This window comes from Pituophis catenifer, unplaced genomic scaffold, assembly GCF_029215685.1.
Source record: "Pituophis catenifer annectens isolate HBS135680 unplaced genomic scaffold, rPitCat1.0.hap2 SCAF_14, whole genome shotgun sequence".
In the NCBI taxonomy this organism is placed as follows: Eukaryota; Metazoa; Chordata; class Lepidosauria; order Squamata; family Colubridae; genus Pituophis; species Pituophis catenifer.
This window is the reverse complement of record NW_027256894.1, coordinates 14935550-14956225: the sequence shown is the minus strand read 5'-3', so window position 1 is coordinate 14956225 and position 20676 is coordinate 14935550. Positions and strand designations below refer to the sequence as shown.

Genomic DNA, 20676 nt, shown 5'->3' with positions numbered 1-20676 from the left:
TATTTTTTCTTATTACTAAAACTTACTATTGCTTTCTTTTGTGTTGGCATTATTTGAAAATAATTAGCTGCTAGCATTTAATGCGCTAACCCGTTTTGGACCTGTAAAAGATTCATTTTGATGTAGGGGTGAAATGCTACCAGTTCGGACTGGTTCAGCCGAACCAGTAGCGATGGTGGCGGGTGGTTCGGAGAACTGGAAGCGAAGGAAGAGTGAGGCTCCACCCACCCATCCGGTTGTCATTACTTCCTGGTTTTAACCAGGAAGTAACCTGTTTTTCACCCTCTGTGCATGTGCAGAGGGTCCGCGCACGCACATGATGCGTGCACTTCCGAACCGGTAGGGAAGGTAAGTAGATTTCACCCCTGCTTTGAAGCTCTAGGTATTAAATGATGATCCAATACAGGTACTCCTCAATTTATAATCTCAATTGAGCCCAATATTTCTGTTGTTACGGGAGAGAATTATTAAGTGAATTTTTCTCCATTTTGTGACCTTTCTTGTTAGTAACATAGATATAAAGTGAATCTGGCTTCCCCGGTGACTTTGCTTGTCAGAAGGTCACAAAAGGTGATCACATGATCCTGTGCAACCGTCATAAATAAGAGTCAGTTGCCAAGCATCTAAATTTTGATCCTGTGACCATAGGGAAGCTGCAACAGTCACAAGTGTGAAAAATGATCGTAAGTCACTTTTTTCAGTGCTGTTGTAACTTTGAATAGGCACTAAATGACTTGTTGTAAATTAAGGATTATCTTATAACTACATTTCAAAAAAATTCATTCCATAGAATTCAGGAATTTATCTGTATCTATCTGATGACCAAAAAACATAAATATACTACCATTTCAGAGCAAATGGGATTTTACACCCTTAGCGTAGCTACGATCTTTAAAAGTATTTTAAGAAACGGAAAATATAACATGACACAAAAGTGTTTAATTAGATTTTTAGAGCAATACATTTACATCGGACAAGTCATAAAATAAACGGATGCTAATCTCAGTCTGTATCTGTGTGAGTGATACAACGCAAACATTCCCAGACATTCAGATGGTTTCCTGTCCTTTTTTGGATGATTTATTTTTTTGCTCTTTTGACACTATTTATCAATCTCAGTCTCTTATTTTGCTAACTCGGAGACAGAGCAGAAGGATTACATGGTGCTTCAATTATAAAACGATTTCCTTAAATTAATGAGTACAAAAGAACTCGGAGGTAAACGTCAATCTATCATTCAAACAGAAACACTCACTGGAACAAATTTCATCAGTTTAGGACTAATCAAACCGAGGACTTCATTAATTTTTAAAAAACAAACATGACGGCTGAAATAACGATCTGAAAGGCAGATTTGTCATTCTACAATGTTATCTCGCCTTTTTTCTCAATAAGAAATTGAGTCAAATTTGGGGGAAAAAAGCTTCCCCGTCTATCTAGCTGAAGCCACATGTTTACTTCTGATCCTATAAATTCTTCCTGGATAGTTAACTTAGCAGAATTCAACAGGAGATGCTTCATCTACCAGGGAGACTAGGACGCTGCCTTCTGCCCCAACCCCAAAACTTGTGTTGATAGGATTAGGGTGGCAGGAAGTTAAGGTTGCCTCAGGCAAGTACAAATCTGCTGATAGGCAGATCAACAGCCAGTTAAATGTCACTGATACTTTAATAAGCACCATAAAATAAAATTAAAAAAGCTAGTTCCGAAGTCACTGGACATGCTGTTAGAAATACTTTCGGTTCAAAGTATTATAGGCTTATTTGTAAACATAATGATCTGTAGGTTCCTATTGTTCTCTCTAGCCACCAATCTTTCAATTCTAGACCACTTCTGGTATTAATGAAGATGAGATGCTGGAAATTAACCTGGAAAACTATAGGTGTAAATAATGATTCCTTTCTGGATCTATCTTGAGAAAATATTGCCAAAAAAATAAAGGTAGCTACAAACAGATTACATTGGAATCATACCATACAATACATAGTATAAATGTTTACTGTATATTAAATTTGTCAAGTTATTGCCAAACAGACATTTTCATTAAGGATTAAATTATTTTAACAAACCACTGAAGAAACAAAAAAAAAAAATTTCCATAGAAATACTGATTCAGTTTCCATCACCATTTCTTATAAACGTTTCCGTTTTCACGTTCCCATAACCTTGTAATCATTGTGCTTATTTTAATAGTTAGAGCCACCCGTATTAGTCTGCCTAAGGCATGATATTCTTCAGCCCTGGGCAGAGCAAAATAACTAGAGATTAGGACGCAACTGCTATTTCTTTTGGAACATGATTACCATTTGGATGGACAACCTTACTGACATCTGGGGTGGTCTTGCGGAAGAATTTGTGACCGCGCGAATCGGTGCTGACATAGACATAGCCTGGAGGAGATGGGTAATTGACTGGACAAATCTCTTTTTTCTTCGGGGTGTAGTCCGTACGATATATGGTTTCGTCCTCGAAACGTGCCGAACTGGACAAAACTACCTTTGGAGGTTTGCAGCTCTGGGTTGGGATTAGACTGTGTGGCGTATAGTGAGATCGGAAGGTGGTGATATCGTCCAATTTACCTGAGGGCTTGGGTATCTCCTGGGGTTTTTTAATCATTTCCGGGGGATGGATATCCCAAGCTTGGAAGGAATCTCTCATAGTCGTGTTCCCTTGGAAGGGAGGGCTGCTCTTTTTGATCCTTTCCAGCGGTTTCATGAGGACCACTGGACTGACGATGTGAGGAGGAAAATCAAGGCGGGATGTGGAGTTAAACTCCATGCTGCCTGTCGGCGGAGCGTACTCCTTCCCTTTACGAAGCTCAGGTAAGGAAACCGCCCACGGCTGAAAGCGATCGCGGAATTCTGACATTCCCTCAAAATCGGACTTGGTTTCCATTTTGGTCGGTTCGGGCTTGAAGCTTTTGGGGAAATCGCCAGGGAGGCCCCTAAAATCGCTCTGGTGGGTGGTGACGTTTTCGAAAGGCTGACTGCTGGGCCTGTAGGCTTCTTTCGACTTTTTCCACATGGGTTCCAGCTGATGGGGAACGTAGTCGCTCCGGTGACTTGTGTCGCTGCTAAAAGGCTGGTCTGAAAACGTGGTGGCGTCGGCAGGTTTAATGAGCTTCCGGAGGGCAAATTCCCTTGGAATAAAAGCATCCTGGGAGGTAGTGGCGTTTCCAAATTTTTCAGTGGGGGGATGGTAGACGCGCTCCACTTTACAGAGCTCCCTTTTTTCTATATCCCAGGGTTTAAAGTCAGCTTTAAGATGAAAAAAACAAGCATTGTTACATTTTTGATGGAAGTTGCTATTCTTCCCATATTGCTCACCTAAGAGTATAGCAATAGCACTTAGACTTACATACCGCTTCACAGTGCTTTACATTCCCCTCTAAGCGGTTTACAGAGTCAGCCTATGGCCCCCAACAATCTGGGTCCTCATTTTACCAACCTCAGAAGGATGGAAGGCTGAGTCAATCTTGAGCCGGTCAGGATCAAACTGCTGGCAGTAGGCAGAGTTAGCCTGCCATAACAATAGCACTTAGCACTTAGACTTATATACCGCTTCATAGTGCTTTACATAGCAATAGCACTTAGCACTTAAGACTTATATACTGCTTCACAGGGCTTTACAGCCCCCTCTAAGCAGTTTGGGACAATCGGTCCTCATTTTACCAACCTCGGAAGGATGGAAGGCTGAGTCAACCTTGAGCCGCTCAGGATCGAACTCCTGGCTGTAGGCAGTGGATTAGCCTGCAATCCTGCAAACCACTGTGCCACCACAGCTCATAAAATATAAAAGGTGATATGGTTATAAAAGGTGAATGGACAATGTGCCAAAATAACTGATTCTGCAAGAACGTCTAGATACATATTTGATTACTTCCACTGTATTTGACTATTATAACATAGGAATAAGGTTATCTACAGTATGCCATTTGCTCTTAAAAGACTTTGCATAAAAGATCCTGAGAGTTACGATATTGCGCAAATGCTGAGTGGGAATTGTTTCAAATGTCTTAAAATATACTTAACTAGGCACTAGCATTTATTAAGATGGCATGTTTATCACATCAGTTTTAACCATTTTAGGCCCCCATAGGGTAATAAAACTACTTGTTTGGCATTTGCTTTATGGAACTCAGGAAACTGCCCACGGCTGAAAGCAATGGTGAAATTCTGTGATTCCATCAAAATCGAACTTTGTTTCTATTTTAGTACCGTGTTTCCCCGAAAATAAGACATCCCCTGATAATAAGCCCAATCAGGCATTCAAAAATAAGCCCTCCCCGAAAATATATAAATGCATGCACAGCTGGTCCCCGCCATTTCCTCTGGTTAGGGTTAGGAAGACAGAGCTGGAAATCAAGTAAGACTGCAAGAGGAGTCCTGTCTTGCTCCATGCACCCCAAAATAATAAGACCTCCCCGAAAATAAGACCAAGCGCTTATTTCAGGGTTCAAAAAAATATAAGACAGGATCTTATTTTGAGTCCTTTGGGAGAAGGGCGGTATAGAAATCTAATAAACTTATTTTCGGGAAAACATGGTAGTTTCAGGCTTGAAGTTTTTTGGAAGATCACCAGAAAGCAAATCACACCAATGAGTGGTGAACATGCTTCCCCAAAGCATGTTCCATCAAACATGTTTTGGGAAGTATGTTTGATAGAACATGCTTCAGTTTATCAGCAATATAGTTCTCTAGTGGTTTCATGAACTAAATTAGATTTTGGTCTCAGCGCCTAATGATGACATTAAACTACAACGTGCTCTTCATAACAGTGCCGGCGGTTGATTAGACATCTTTCAATTATAAGGCATTGCCAGGATGGCATTGCAACAACCAAGTCAGAATTTGCCTCCCCAAAGCAGCAATTTGACATTTCACTATCCTTGGCAAAATTTGTTTCCATTTATAAAAGTAATTGGCACGATTACCTTGGTAGGTTGGAATGGTGTTCAGTTTACATTTAGAAAAGTATTTCTTTTCTGCAGGTCTTACTAATATTACTGGTTCTATTTTGTGAGGATTGTAATCTCTTCTGTAAGTGGTTGCCATGTCGATTTCTCCAGCCATGGGCTTGTACTCCTCCTGTACACGAACGGGTCGATATGTTATATCATATGGAAGGTAATCAGATCTAGTAGGAAGACAGGGGGAAAAAAAACTCTGAGAAAGAAACCATAACTGCAGCATATAGTCAATAAATCAGTCTGACTAGTTAAAATCTTTGGATTGATTAAAATTGGGTCTCTTAATTAAAATCTTGCCAAACTAAGGAGAGAAAACCAGTTAAATATGTCTAGGGCAAATGCCTACAAAACATAAAGTTGGTAAGCCTGATTCGAATAGGAACTTACCTTCCTTCCTTCCTTCCTTCCTTCCTTCCTTCCTTCCTTCCTTCCTTCCTTCCTTCCTTCCTTCTCCCTCCCTCTTTCCTTTTCCTTCCTCCTTTCCTCCCTCCCTCCTTCCTTTTCCTTACTTCTTTCCTCCCTCCCTCCTTCCTTTTCCTTACTTTTTTTCTTCCTTCCTCCCTCTGTCCCTCCTTCCTTCCTCTCTCCTTCCTTTTCCTTCCTTCTTTCTTCCCTACTTTTTCCTTCCTTCTTTCCTTCCTCCTTCCCTCCCTCCTTCCAAAGCTAAAACACACTAAAAAAATATAAATTGTTAAAAAGAAATTTCGAAAAGTGCAGAAGAAGAAAATAAACAAAAAATATAAAGAAACGACTTGCCCTTTTCATCAAGACAAGTCGTTTCAGTAACTTATCACCTTCTCTGACAAAACTTCCCATATCTCATCTCTTATCTATAAACGAATTATAAAGCCTCATCATTCAATGTTAATCAGCAAAAGTCCATTAAGAGTTACCAGAAATAGCAACATATATATTTTAACCTTCCTCGAGCATTAGTGGAGAAGAAAGATTCGTTCTCATTAAAAAAAAAAAACAAACCAAAATGCTGAAAAGGTCAAAAGAGATTTAGGAAAAGGTCCAGATAAAATGGACGTGGGGTGAAACATAGACTTGTCTTTTCTCCCAAAGTGTATAGGAGTCTTTTATTCAGTTTGTGATTCCTGGCAACTGTCTGGACAAGTCCCTGCAGTTTTCTTGGCAAGATTTCAGAAGTGGTTTGCCATTGCCTCCTTCCTAGCGAGCTGCCTTGGGACGGAAAGAGAGAGACACTGGCCCAAGATCACCCAGCTGGCTTTGTGCCTGAAGAACAATAGAGCTCACAGTCTGCTGGTTTTTAGCCAGGTTCTTTAACCACTATATTACACCCCTACATTAAACTGTCTCTTTTTTCTCTCCTACGCAGGGGTGGGTTCTAAATTTTTTTTTTACTACCAGTTCTGTGGGCGTGGCTTATTTTGTGGGCGTGGCTTGATGGTCATGTGACAATTCTTTAGGATTTAGCAGAGGTACTGCTCTACCAGGCTTTTAACTGCTTGCAGAGCTATACCGGTCTACCCATTTATTTTTGCAGGCACGTTCCCCCGTTTTCCTGATTTCCTTGAAATTCCAGTTTCTAACGTTGCGCCGTATTTACCTGAAAGTGGTGAGGCCTTCCATTTTCCCTCCATGGCTCCGATATTCCTGCTTGGGCCTGAGGCTCTTGGGTGGAGGGACGTTGCGGTATAAAGGGAATTTTTCTGTGTATTCCGTCATGAGGCTTGACTCTCTTCCATAGTCATAAATCCTTGTAGGATTATGAGGACAACGATGATGTCTGGGGTTGAAGAACAACCAGGAAATAAAAAGAAAAATGAAGACCATAATCAAAGATAATGCAAGCACTATCCAAGATCTAGAGATAGAGATTACTTCTTGACATATTAAAGGCAGCATTGTTAACACTGTGCAAAGGCTGCATATTTACCGATCAGATAAAATTACATTTATCTTAAGTTGCTTTTGCAGACTGTGTTTGGGATGGTTCAGTTTAATGCAGTCTGTAGATTGTAGACCATTCCCAATCTATAAATGAACGAACGAAGACAAAGCATTTCTTATTGCTCAGATAAAAAACTAATCCAAAGAAAACTACAGCCTCCATTAGGGCTTTTAAGTTTTCTGACAGTTTATAATCAAAATGAATTCCTCAGGTCCCTAGTTTAGATAAGGAACAAAAAAATATATTAGGAGGTTTCAGTAGAATTTACTGATACTTTAAATGCATTTTACGGAAATTCAATAGAGGTCCTAAAAAAAAAAAGAAATTACATTAAAAAGATTAACCTGACGGCAGGAAGTATTCAGTCTTCCCACATTTTGTGAGATGAATATTAAAGATGGCACTCTCTTAGATAAGGTGTTTCTTATCTACTATCCAGGATTCAACCCAGTTAGGGTTGGGACCAAAGTCAAAGGAAGATGAAAGGGAACTTAAACTATTTCCTGACCTCACAGATTAAGCATAGGGCTAAAAGAAAATGATATGGTAGCTTTTCATTGGACATATAATTCTTTTAAGGGGCTTAGGCCAGACTTAGTATCTTCTTTTCCACATATTTTATCCTCAAAGTGTTACTATGGAAGGAGGACAGGTTGATAAAGAATGAGCTGGAAGACTGAGCTGGGACCTGAATGAAAATGTCTTTAAATGTCTGCTCAGTTTGATGACTGCACTGGCTTTTCAACAGGAAACTCTTTGTAGAGTTGTCATCAAGCCTGGGGGGGGGGAGAGGGGGGGTTCAAGCAGCTGACTGTGTCGGGTTTGAGGGGTGTGTGATAAAGTGATCCCTGCTCTTTCCTTTATTTCATTTATCTTTGCCTCATGGGGTCAGGGGTTCAGTAACTTCTGGATGAGGCATCTGGTTATGCAGATCATGGCTGACAGCTCGTGGCACCATTAAGCCAGTCTTTTGGGATCCCACTGCGTTTTTGTTCTCGTGATTTTGACAGCTTATCTAGGTGTCTCACTTTGAGCTACAGTTACATTCATGGAAGCAACTTAAAACATTCGCTAAATCCCCTGTCATCAAAATGATCTCACCTCCTTGTAAGATTGCTTATTCCTCTGCAGTTGTCAAGAAACGACTTACTGGTTGAGATGCGATGAATTGTGACATCAGAAGAAAGTCAACCAGTCAACATTCTCCCCTGTTTTCCTCTCTTTCTCTCGCCTTCCTCTTCCTCTCTCTTTCATTCTATACATTCTGTCATTTTTTTTCCTCTCCTGAAAGCAGTTTCTGGAAGTCTAAATCTCATCTTCTTAGAGCTCTATTATTCTCAACTGTCTAATGCTATAGAATAATTCAAAAACAGCAGTTTAATTTATCTTTTATCTTCTACGGCACCAGTATAAGTTACAATTACTTTGGAGCAAAGTACTTATGATTTCGGTATTAATGGTCGTTTAAGGTTTCAAAAATGAATTGCTTTGCAGTATTTAGTTTTGAAGGTTTGAAACCTTTCGTAGAGTTGTTTAGGATAATAGCAACTCAAGTGGAAGTGGAAAACAGGCAACATGGCTTTGTTACAAGGAAATGTCTTTACTGTATTTTATTCTCTAGCTAAACCAATAAGACCATAGCATTTGAATAGAATAGAATAACGGAGTTGGAAGGGACCTTGGAGATCTTCTAGTCCAACCCCCTGCTTAGGCAGGAAACCCTACACCACTTCAGACAAATGGTTATCCAACATCTTCTTAAAAACTTCCAATGTTGGAGCATTCACAACTTCTGGAGCCAAGTTGTTCCACTGATTAATTGTTCTGTCAGGAAATTTCTCTTTAGTTCTAAGTTGCTTCTCTCCTTGATTAGTTTCCACCCATTGCTTCTTGTCCTGCCCTCAGGTGCTTTGGAGAATAGCTTGACTCCCTCTTCTTTGGGGCAGCCCCTGAGATATTGGAAGACTGCTATCATGTCTCCCCTAGTCCTTCTTTTCATTAAACTAGACATTCCTGCAACCGTTTTTGCAAGAATGGTTTTAGCCTTCGGTCCCCTTAATCATCTTTGTTGCTCTTCTCTGCACTCTTTCTAGAGTCTCCACATATTTTTTACATCATGGCGACCAAAACAATGCAGTATTCCAAGTGTGGCTTTTTTTTTTTAATTGATTTATATGCCGCCCTTCTCCGGAGACGCAGGGTGGCTTACAGTGCGTTAAGCAATAGCCTTCATACTTTTGTATATTTATACAAAGTCAGCTTATTGCCCCCACAAACTGGGTCCTCAATTTACCCACCTTAGAAAGGATGGAAGGCTGAGTCAACCTTGAGCCTGGCGAGATTCGAACTAGCAGTAATTGCAGGCAGCTGAATGATAATAACAGGCTATTAGTCTGCTGCGCCACCAGGCTCTTACCAAGGCTTTATAAAGTGGTATTAACACTTCCCGTGATCTTGATTCTATCCCTCTGTTTATGCAGCCCAGAACTGTGTTGGCTTTTTTGGCAACTGCTGCACACACATTTGTAGAGTCTTTTGTCCTTTAATTCATGCTTGCAGTCAATTTCTCCTGAGAACCAACCTAGAACTAAGGAGAAATCTCCTGACATTGAGAACAATTAACCAGTGAAACAGCAAAATTCAGAAGTCGTGGGTGCTCCAACACCGGAGGTTTTTAAGAAGACACTGGACAGCCATTTGTCTGGAATGGTATACAAACTCCTGTTTGTGCAGAGGGTTGGACTAGAAGACCTCCAAGGTCCCTTCCAACTCTGCTATTAAGTGATGTTATAATTTGTAAATGATATTAAGCGTACTTAGGACCTGAGTCTTCGGAGAGGGGTGGCATACAAATTGAATTAATAAATAATAAATAAATAAATACTTATACTAAGAAAGAAAACCAGCTTTAGCATACTATAGACATTTTCATGGCTTCCCCAGAGTGAATCTTGTGAATTGAAGATTGGAGACGACACTAAATCTCAGTTACAAATCTATAGCACCCAACCATTCCCCCTTCCTCTTTTCTTGTGCCTTTGAGTCAGTGTTGAGTCCCAGTGGCTGCCTAGCCCTAACCCTGCAGTTTTCTTGGCAAGGGTTTTTAGAAGTGGTTTGCCATTACCTGTTTCCTAGGGCTGAGAGAGAGAGGACTGGTCCGAGGTCACCCAGCTGGCTTTGTGCCTATCGCAGGACAAGAACTGTCGGACTCCCCATTTCTAGCCTGATACCTTAACCATTACACTACATAGGTTCTCCTAGCTCCCAATGTACTTGTATAATTCTGAGTGTTTTTGAGATGGAGAGATGGCTGTTTAAACTACTTTAATGATAACACCAAGGGATGTGGTAGGCTCAGTGGCTAAGACGCTGAGCTTGTCGATCGAAAGGTCGGCAGTTCAGCGGTTCGAATCCCTAGTGCCGCGTAACGGGGTGAGCTCCTGTTACTTGACCCAGCTTCTGCCAACCTAGCAGTTCAAAAGCACGTAAAAAATACAAGTAAAAGAATAGGGACCACCTTTGGTGGGAAGGTAGCAGCGTTCTATGCGCCTTTGGTGTTGAGTCACATGACCACGGAGACGTCTTTGGACAGCGCTGGCTCTTCAGCTTTGAAACGGAGATGAGCACCGTCCCCTAGAGTCGGGGATGACTAGCACATAAGTGCGAGGGGAACCTTTACCTTTACCTAATGATAACACCATGAATCACAAGTAGATGCCATTGAGTTCAATTGGGATTACAAGGATGTCTTGTTAAATTGTGTATCCACGTCATGTACATGAGTGCTTTCCGTTGTGGTAAACTTAGAAAAATCACAACTATCACGGTTAGGACGGAAGCATTTCTCACAGAAAGAATATTCCCTATGTGCGCTGTAATGTACCAATTGAGATTAGTCTCAATCTCAGTTAGGTGACATTTATGATCATGCACACACAACTGTAATCAGATGAAAGATTACAGTCCACTCACCACTTACATAACTACTTTATACATTGTCCTATTTTTTTTCTCCTTCTTAGCAACTTTGTGTATAGCTGATTTCCCCAAGTAACAAATCCTAAGCAACAAGGTTTCCCATTGAAACAAATAGTGCTGCTATGAAACCTTGGCAAATGCAATTAATGCCTGAATCAATACCCACTTGAGATTTTATCAATTACAAAACTGTTGACAATGTTTATTCTGCAAATCATTTGTGGATAATCTTAGCTTTTATTCTCTGGTATTTCATCCCAGAATCTGAACAAACAAAAAAAAAATCTGTTTAGTTTTCAGCTCTCCTGCCTCATACACTGTCATGTCATGTTTATATTGGCTAGGATTCAAGAAATAGATTCACATTGTAACTTGTTTTTTGCTTTTTGTTTGTTTAAATAGCCGACTCCCATATCCCAACTGGTTGTTGAAACTTCCTTTTAGTTCCAAAAGCAGTTAGCTGTCATTTTAAATCCCATGCGGGCTCCTTGAGTAAGATTCAAGGATTTGGGCTCCTAACTCATTCTAACAAGTATCCCCTGGAAGGCTCTATTTTCTTCAAAATGAAAATGGCAAGAATTCATAATTATTCTGAATTATTATTATTATTCAAGAGCATTTTGAAGATTGAGAGGCAACTTTTAAAAAGCCTCACATTTAAAGAGCCTGTTGAAAAATTAAAACATGAACAGAAAAGTTTGCAACTGATTTCATAACGGTCACATTCAAGTCACAACACATCTCTAGATCCGAAACAATTTACTTCACTATATGTAAGAATAATGTTTGAGTAGCGCGGTGGCCTAGATGTGAACGCCCTTGCCTCTCACTCTAAAGGTTGAGAGTTCAATCCTAGGCAGTGAGCAGTGGTGGATTGCTCCCAGTTCAGTCCGCTTATTGTGAACCGGCGGTGGGAGGCTCCGCCCATCCGCCTGGATGTCATTACGGATGATCGTGATAACCACGGACGAGCGAAGTGAGCGTGCGTGCCCGCGTGCTCCCGTTGCGAACCGGTAGTAAAGTGGACCCCACCCCTGGCAGCGACATATGTTTCTCTACCAGGTCACAAAGAGAAAATATCTACTGCAAATTCTGTAGGTATCAGGAAGGGCATCCTTCCTGTAAATGCTCAGCACCATTTACGGTAGTTACCGACTCCATCTCAAACAAAGGAATTCAGGGTTGTAAAAAGAAAAAAAAACGTAACAGTAATAATGTTTAATGGTCCTCAGGGTAAAATTAAATATATATGTATTTGGTTCTAGTATATATTTTTTTGGATATGTGTATGCATAGGGACAGAAATTTAATTTCTTTTTCTATTTTCTTGCTAGTATTTCTTTTCTAAAGCTAGTTTTTATGATGACAGAATCCTCTTTTGGTGCCAATAAGCAACTCCAGTGGAGAGATTTTCATCTCCCAAACAGTAATAATCTTCACTCCTGTTTCCCAATAGCAAGCTACAATTTCAACTACTATTACCCGTCCAAATACACACATATACACCCATTGGTTGCTACATGTTCTGTTTTGTTTTTTTAAGTCTGGACAACATGCCAAAACACAATATCACATTCAGGGTGGATGCTTTTCTTTTTGGATATATCTTTGGAGCCAAAAGAAATGACTCTAAAATGGTGATGGAGAAAGAACCATAGCTGTCGGCCTCCTTCAAGGATGAGTAATTCTGTTGTATTTGCCATGAATAACCGATGAAGAAATTATATCACATAGAAAAGGGAAGCAGAGGAACATACCAATCCAAGTGCAAGGCCACATAGTCACTATGCAGAATTGTACAATGGACAAGAAATGTTGTGATGTACATAAACTCTTTTCCTAAAGCTGCCCACCATTGCCCTGGGATGTTCATTGGGTAGTAGGGACTGAAAGTCATAAGGAACAGGTGCCACCTAATCTCCAAGACAGACTGTGGAACTTATGATCCAGGGTCGTTCCCCAATATTAACATCAATCAATTTCTGCGCTTTCATTGCTGCATAATGCAAGCATGGTAAATAAAATGCTTTCATCTTGGGGACCATTGGCATTTTGAAAATATAAGGTGGATACACTCACAAAATGGCTGCAGTGGGGGGGGGACTTGCCAATTCATAAAACAGAAATCATGGTGGGCATGGCCAATCATAAAACACCCATTTACCAGAAGTAAACTAGCAGCCCAAAGGGATTTATATCAACCTGGTGAGACCTTTATGGATCCCAAAAGGATTCCTGCAAGCCATTAGGAAGCTAGAGTATGGTGCTTTGCTGCTTTCTGCTTATTGTATCCATCCATCCATCTCTCATCTATCTCTTATCTATCTGACCTACCATTTCTCTTTGTCTGTCTCTATCTATTCCATCCATCATCTGTCTATATCAATCTTTCATCTATTTCTTATCTATCTAATCTATCTACCCCATTCATCCATCATCTGTCATCATCTTTCATTCATCCACCCACCCACTCACCCATCTCTCATCTATCTCTTATCTATCTGACCCACCATTTCTCTTTGTCTGTCTCTATCTATTCCATCCTTCATCTGTCTATATCAATCTTTCATCTATTTCTTATCTATCTAATCTATTTACCCCATTCATCCAACATCTGTCTATATCACTCTTTCATCTATCTATCTATCTATCTATCTATCTATCTATCTATCTATCTATCTATCTATCTATCTATCTATCCACCCACCTGATAGGTATTGACTATTTAGGACACACTAATACCTACGGCCTCCACACCTCCTATACCTGCCATGCATGTATATAAATGCAGCTTTCGGCTCATGGGTTTTGTACCAGTTGATCTTTATTTTGGCATCAAGCAAAAACATTTCGGACTTGAGATTTTGTTGCTTCTTGTTCTTGCCCGCTCGCTTGCCTGCCTGCCTGCCTGCCTCTAGCATGAGATTTTTCACCCTAGTGGCAGGCAAGCAAGAAAAAAAAAAAAAAAAAGAATCAGAGTCCAACTCTATGCAGCAGAGATGAGGGATGGCTTTGAAATAATAATAATAATAATAATCTATTAAATTGGTGTGCTGCTTGATTCCCAGGGCCTCTGGCTACAGTTGGTCAAAAGAAACAAAAGCAGGCAAGGAGGATAAAATGGGCGCAATCTCCTTCCCAGCCAAGCCACTTGGTGGAAGGGCAAGAAGAGCGGGTCTTTTTTTTTAAAAAAAATCATTTTTAAATTTTTTTTAATTTTAAAGGAGCCTTGGTAGTACAGTGGTCTAAAGCACCCTGTTATTAAGACCAGCTGCCTGCAATTACTGCAGGTTCGAATCTCGCCAGGCTCAAGGTTGACTCAGCCTTCCATCCTTTCAAAGGTAGGTAAAATGAGGACCCAGTTTGTGGGGGCAATAAGCTGACTTTGTATAAATATACAAAAGTATGAAGGCTATTGCTTAACGCATTGTAAGCCACCCTGAGTCTCCGGAGAAGGGCGGCATATAAATCAAAATTAAAAAAAAACAATTCATTTTTTAAAATTTTTTTGGAATTCTTTTTAAATTCAATTTTTTTAAAAAAAATACACAACAACCCCGTAGAGTAGGTCAGGCTGAAAGGAAAAAAAGAAAAGAAAACGTGGCGGATCGCTGGACGGGGATTCCAAGCCGCCTTGGCCCGCCTGACACCCCTCCACCCCGGAAAGAACTCCCATGGCGAGGGGTCCTCCCGGGCACACGCGTGTAGAGAAGACGTTACGTGGGAACGACCCCGGGAGGCTCCGAAGAAGCGCCGCTCCAGAAACACCCTCCCCTCCTCGCCTGCTTTCTTACCCGCAAGTGCAAATCTGGCACAAGCACTGCGGCTGCTTCATCCTCGCGTGTATCTCCCGCAGCTGCCTTCGCGGCCTCCAACCTCCTCCTCTTCCTCCTCCTCCTCCTCCGCGGTAACTAGGGAAGCGCCCCGTCGCTTAGCAACCCTCCCGGCGTTCTCGCCCCTCCCGGCTTCCGTACCCTCGCCACGCCCTCGAAGGGAAAGGAAAGGAATCCCGGCTTCCAGAAGCTCCGCCCACATCCCCTTCGACGAGTCGCGCGGAACGGCGGCCCAGACGGACTTCCGGTTGGAACCGGGGAAAGGCGGATATCGGGCGCCGCGGAGGTCAGTCCAATGGGGGTCGGACGGGGAAAGGGGCGGAGCTTAGCTTCCTTTTGGGGAGGGGGAGCCTCTATGGACGCTGAGGAGCCTCTCTCGCCTTGCCCGGGAAAGCTCCGGTCGTTTTCCCCCGCTGTCCCGCAGCCTAACTTCCCCTGGTGGGGTTATTGCGGGGGCGAAAGGAGGACTGTGGAGCCCCTTTGAAGAAAAGACGGGGGTGATAGAGGTTGTCCTCGACTTACAACGGTTCACTTGAATGAAAAAAAGTGATTTATGACCGGTTTTCACGCTTAACGACTGATGCGCCAGCAAAGGGGATTTACATGCGGGTGCTTGACAGCTGACTCACATTTATGACGGTTGCAATGGATCAACATGATTCCCCTTTTGCGACCTTCCGACAAGCAGGACAACCAGATTCATTTAACGACCGTGTTACTAATCTTAAGGACGGCAGCGGTTCGCTTTACGAATGTGGCAAGAAAAGCTGTAAAAACGGGGCAAAACTCCACAGATTTCTCATTTAAGCGGCATAAATTTGGGGCTCCGTTGCGGTTGTAAGTTGAGGACTGCCTAACCCTAACTCTCTTTTGTTATACAGGTAGTCCTCGACTTAGGACCACAACGGAGCCCAAAATTTCCATTGCTAACTGAGATGGTTACTAAGTGAGTTTTGCCCCATTTTTCTGGGCACGGTTGCTAAGTGAATCACTGCAGTTGTGAAGTTAGTGACACGGTTGTTAAGTGAATCTGGCTTCCCCCATTGACCTTGCTAGTCAGAAGGTCGGAAAAGGGGATCATGTGACCCCCCCCCGGAACACGGAATCTGTCATAAAGATGAGTCAGTTGCCAAGCATTTGAATTTAGATCACGTGACCATGGGATGCGCCAACGGTCGAAGTGTGAAAACTGGTCATGAGTCACTTTTTTTAGTGTGGTTATAACTTTGAACGGCCACTAACTGAATGGTTATAAGCTAAGGACTATCTGTACTGCGTTTCTCTGTATACTGGCTCCGAAGGTAGTAGCCTTGGTAGTACAAGGGTTTAAAGCACCCTGTTATTAAGCTGCTTAAGACCAGCTGCCTGCAATTACTGCAGGGTTCGAATCTCGCCAAGGCTCAAGGTTGACTCAGCCTTCCATCCTTTCTAAGGTAGGTGAAATGAGGACCCAGTTTGTGGGGGCAATAAGCTGACTTTGTATAAATATACAAAAGGATGAAGGCTATTGCTGAGCACATTGTAAGCCGCCCTGAGTCTTTGGAGAAGGGCGGCATATAAATCAAATTAAAAAAAAAAAAAAAAAAGAAGGAGCCCTCGTGCCCTCCCAAAATGAAATATGATAGCGATTGATTGATCTGAATTGATTAGGTTGCCCAACTCCAATAGACTTCAATTAGTCTGACTAACTGCCACAACTTTGCATAATTTAATCCAAAGTAATTCTGAATATTGATCCTAGTGGCTGGGTCTGATGATCCAGAGCAAGGGAAAGCAACTCTTGTTTTCTCCCCCCTTTTAAGGGGTCCTTTATCCTTCAAAGAGGACGCTGTGGCTCAGTGGCTAAGACGCTGAGCTTGTCAATTGAAAGGTCAGCAGTTCAGCGGTTCGAATCCCTAGTGCTGCATAACGGGGTGAGCTCCCGTGACTTGTCCCAGCTTCTGCCAGCCTAGCAGTTTGAAAGCAGGTAAAAAAGGCAAGTAGAAAAATAGGAACCACCTTTGGTGGGAAGGTAACAGCGTTCCGTGCGCCTTTGACGTTGAGTCATGCCGGCCACATGACCACGGAGACGTCTTCGGACAGCGCTGGCTCTTCGGCTTTGAAACGGAGATGAGCACCTCCCTATAGAGTTGGGAACGACTAGCACATATGCGCGAGGGGAACCTTATCTTTCAATGTCTTTAATAACTATATATTTTGTAACCTCATGTGACATTACAGCTCAAGTTTTTCTTGTTATATCAGCCCTCCTAATAAAATGACTACCTTTATATAAAGTAAGGCCTTTAATAAAGGAATCACAATCATAACGTAGTAATTAATTAGTTCGGCTTTGAAAATCAAGTATGATATTCATGTTGGAGGAATATACCTTACTTTGCTTTCTGCATTTGTCTTGTTTTTCTTTGAAAGATTTGAGTTTATGTTTCTAACACCTTGACAGCTTCTTAAGATGCTGAAAAAAACTGAGACAGAGAGATTCCAGAAGCAGATTTTGAGTAAAGAAAGTGGTAGAAAGTCTTTATTATTATGCAGCTTTAAATATATATGTATGGAAAACATGAAATATGGGTGTTAGTGGTTGTAGTATTCAGTATTAGAAGTTTTTGTTGCTTTTGTTTCTCATAAAAGATGAATACACATTGTGTGATTATTATTTTTTTAGGTTAACTTCTTCAGGGCAAAATCAGATTCATTTGTCATATACATTCCTTATCTATTTGGAAAGCTAAGAACTAGCTCATCTTGATATTTAACTTCAAGCTCTGAAGGTTTTTTTTTTTTTGTTTGTTTTGAGTTTGCATCTTCCTGTTTTCAACATGAAATACTTTTCCTTACAGTAAAACATCAAACCATGGTTCTTGCTAGCTCAAATAAAACAGCTGGACTTCAGCAAAACACTGCCTGCATCAGGAATATTTGTATACTGGCTCATGTAGACCATGGTAAGAGAAAATACTCTAAAGAATAACTATATGTGAATAATGTGTACATTTAAGTTAATTTGTTTCAACAAGCGTTATTTGTTTTGGTTGTATAATCGCTAGTGTTTACATGGACTCTGTGTCTCTAGAGATCAACTAGTGTATCATTTCAGAGGAAGCCAGGCATAAAAGTAACAAATTGCCATATGGATGAAGTTTTTGTGGGATTTTTTTTTTCATTTTGCATTCTTTGCTACCTATTTCCAAGTAGGCTGCAGTGGCAGTACAGCCTTTCCTTTTGGAGGATGCTTTCACTTTAATTCTTCCACTGAGCAAAATATTGGACTTTCTGGGCTACCCCCCCTCCTTTCAACTCTATGATTCTGCAAAAAAAAAAGTATTTTTCTGAGTTTATCAGCAAAAATCTGCACCTCCATAACTGTCTGGTTTGGTTCTGCAACCAAACAAGACAGACACAGACTTCAGAGAATAATTAGAACTGCAGAAAAAACAATTGCTACCAACTTGCCTTCCATTGAGGACTTGTATACCGCAGGAGTCAAAAACGGGCTGTGAAAATATCTACAGACCCCTCACATCCTGGACATAAACTGATTCAACTCCTACCCTCAAAATGACGCTATAGAGCACTGCACACCAGAATAACTAGACACAAGGACAGTTTTTTCCCCGAACGCCATCACTCTGCTAAACAAATAATTCCCTCAACATTGTCCAATAATTTACGAAGACTGTATTACTATTATTCTTTTCTTCCTTACTAGTATTTATCTCTTCCCACTTATGACTATAACCATGTTGCTTGTATCTTTCAATTATATTGTTTTTATTTGTTCCCTAGTACGATTTGATAGCTTATTAGTGACCTTGACTATCACTAAGTGTTGTATCTTTTTATTCTTGATGAATGTATTTTATTCTCCCTATGCACTGAGAACATACACACCTAAGACAAATTCCTTGTGTGTCCAATCACACTTGGCCAATAAAGAATAAAGAAAGAAAGATAGATAGAAAAAAAAGTCATTCTTTTCTTGCTGAGTTGTCGGCAAAAAATCCCCAAAAAACTCAATATAATTATATTTGGTGGAAATTGATTATTCTTTTTCTTTATTTCCCTTTCTAGGCAAAACAACTTTAGCCGATTGTCTCATTTCTAGCAATGGAATAATATCTAGAAGATTGGCGGGAAAGGTGCTTTAAGATCTATTCAATCTTTTATTTTAAATATCAATGTTTTGGTCAGGAAAGCCTATAGAATGTGTAGGGAAACACATGTCTTGTGATTTTCATTCCTACAGCTGCGATATTTGGATAGCCGAGAAGATGAGCAGGTTCGAGGTATCACAATGAAGTCAAGCGCAATTTCATTGCTCTTCGTGAAAGGTAAAGTAGCTAAGCACATTCTGTGTACATTTGAACCAAAAATGTTGCATGATCATAAAATAGTCACTGTGAAATTGAGCTTTAATTGGTAATTGTTTCCTACTATGTTACTTATTATATGATCTGTTCAAATGAAATCATGATCTGTTATTGTTTAAAACCACAGATCAATTCTTAAAAGGATGAGCAGTGAAGAATAAAGATCTGGATGAAAGTTTAAGGGTTGCATAGTTACTGAAATACGAAAATAAAGTCTGCACAAGCACAGAGAATATGTATTTCATTCAAACCACTAACAAATGATAGTTGATCACCCAGCAGTAATGGGAAACTACTGACTGCAAACAGATGCTTTAAATTTTCTAATGTACTATCTGGCAGAAGAAAAAAAATACCTAAGCAAACACATTCATCTGTTTAATGGTAGTGTCAACTCGCAAAGCATCCCTGACTTGCTCTCGAGTTGCCATAGGCAAGGGGGATGGGAAAACGAATGTTGCAGCTGCTGAGAGTGAGCCCTTCAGTCAAAAACAAAAAACAAAAAACACATTCCAGTCTTCTCTCTGTCAAGGCCATCTCCCCCGGTTACCCCCAGTGGCTGGAGGAGAGTGATCTTTACAACCCACGAAATTGCTTCGTTGGAGAATGTGACTGATGACAAACCTTGGGGGGAGGAGGGAAACAGGGTCAGAGCCGGGACGTAAATTAAGTGGGGTCAGAATTGGCTTCACTTGGAATGAAGTGCTGACATGAAGCTCCTACTAAATAACCAGATTTCTTTTGAAGCTTGGTTCGAGGCTCATGGTTTAATTAGGGCATCGGTTGGAACCCTGACAGGTAGTTCATTTCCAAAATACTTTAATTTTAATTTTAATTTTTCTTTCATTCTAGATAATCAGGAACACCTCATCAATCTAATAGACTCCCCTGGCCATGTGGATTTCTCTTCAGAAGTGTCCACAGCGGTCAGACTTTGTGATGGTTGCATCATTGTAGTAGATGCTGTGGAAGGAGTCTGCCCACAGGTATTAGAAAACAAGATGCTTTTCACTAATAAATAATAAATGATCTTTCACATCTGTTAGATTTTAATATCGGGAATTAAGGCAGGTTCTTGATCCAAGTGTGCTAAGCCGAAAAGCACAATTGTTCTTACTCATATGTTTATAGATGCTAATTTTAATAGCAATAGCACTTATATACCGCTTCACAGTGCTTTATAGCCCTCTCTAAGGGGTTTACAAAGTCAGCCTCTTGCCCCCAACAGTCTGGGTCCTCATTTTACCAACTTCAGAAGGATGGAAGGCTGAGTCGATCAACCTTGAGCCGGTCAGGATTGAACTGCTGGCCGTTGACAGAGTTAGCCTTCAGTACTGCATTGTAAACATTGTCTCACCAGGGTTTTAAGAGCAACCTGGTTTTAGTTTTTACTTCACTTGGTGACTATCGTGTGTGTCTTTGTAATAAAGTAATTCTGTGAGAGAATATAATAGAACAGTTGATTGGCATCTGCTTTAGGTCAAGTTAGATCGTTATTGTTTGTAAGATGAGTTTTGTTTATAGAAATCTATAGCATTCCATAGTTGAAAGTGAACGTTTAGAACAAGCGTGGGTGCAACTGTTGGCATCTCTTTCAAGATGCTAGAC

The 20676-nt window shown here is 40.8% G+C and overlaps 2 protein-coding genes across 2 annotated transcripts in view; one reads left to right on the top strand and one right to left on the bottom strand.

Moving 5' to 3' along the window:
- Window positions 1–2265: 2265 nt before the first annotated feature.
- SAXO2 (stabilizer of axonemal microtubules 2) lies at window positions 2266–14700 on the bottom strand. Its single transcript, XM_070953740.1, has 4 exons — window positions 14660–14700; window positions 6543–6722; window positions 4934–5136; window positions 2266–3257 (listed from the first exon to the last, which is right to left on the bottom strand). The coding sequence occupies exons 1-4, from the start codon at window positions 14698–14700 to the stop codon at window positions 2266–2268; spliced, it is 1416 nt and encodes a 471-aa protein (XP_070809841.1).
- A 260-nt stretch (window positions 14701–14960) lies between these two features.
- Window positions 14961–20676, top strand: part of EFL1 (elongation factor like GTPase 1) — a 66679-nt gene continuing 60963 nt past the window's right edge. Inside the window, exons 1-5 of the mRNA XM_070953331.1 lie at window positions 14961–14984; window positions 17539–17643; window positions 18770–18837; window positions 18945–19029; window positions 19921–20054. Coding sequence (XP_070809432.1) covers window positions 17553–17643; window positions 18770–18837; window positions 18945–19029; window positions 19921–20054 — 378 coding nt within the window. The 5' untranslated portion in view covers window positions 14961–14984; window positions 17539–17552. The remainder of the gene's footprint in view (window positions 14985–17538; window positions 17644–18769; window positions 18838–18944; window positions 19030–19920; window positions 20055–20676) is intronic.

Excerpts from the sequence above, each read along its gene's own strand:
- SAXO2 (XM_070953740.1), bottom strand. The coding sequence starts at position 14,700 with ATGAAGCAGCCGCAGTGCTTGTGCCAGATTTGCACTTGCGG. Across the intron at positions 6,723-14,659 it reads TGCCAGATTTGCACTTGCGG|ACATCATCGTTGTCCTCATA; the intron begins GTAAGAAAGCAG and ends CTTCAACCCCAG. Across the intron at positions 5,137-6,542 it reads GAAGGCCTCACCACTTTCAG|ATCTGATTACCTTCCATATG; the intron begins GTAAATACGGCG and ends TCTTCCTACTAG.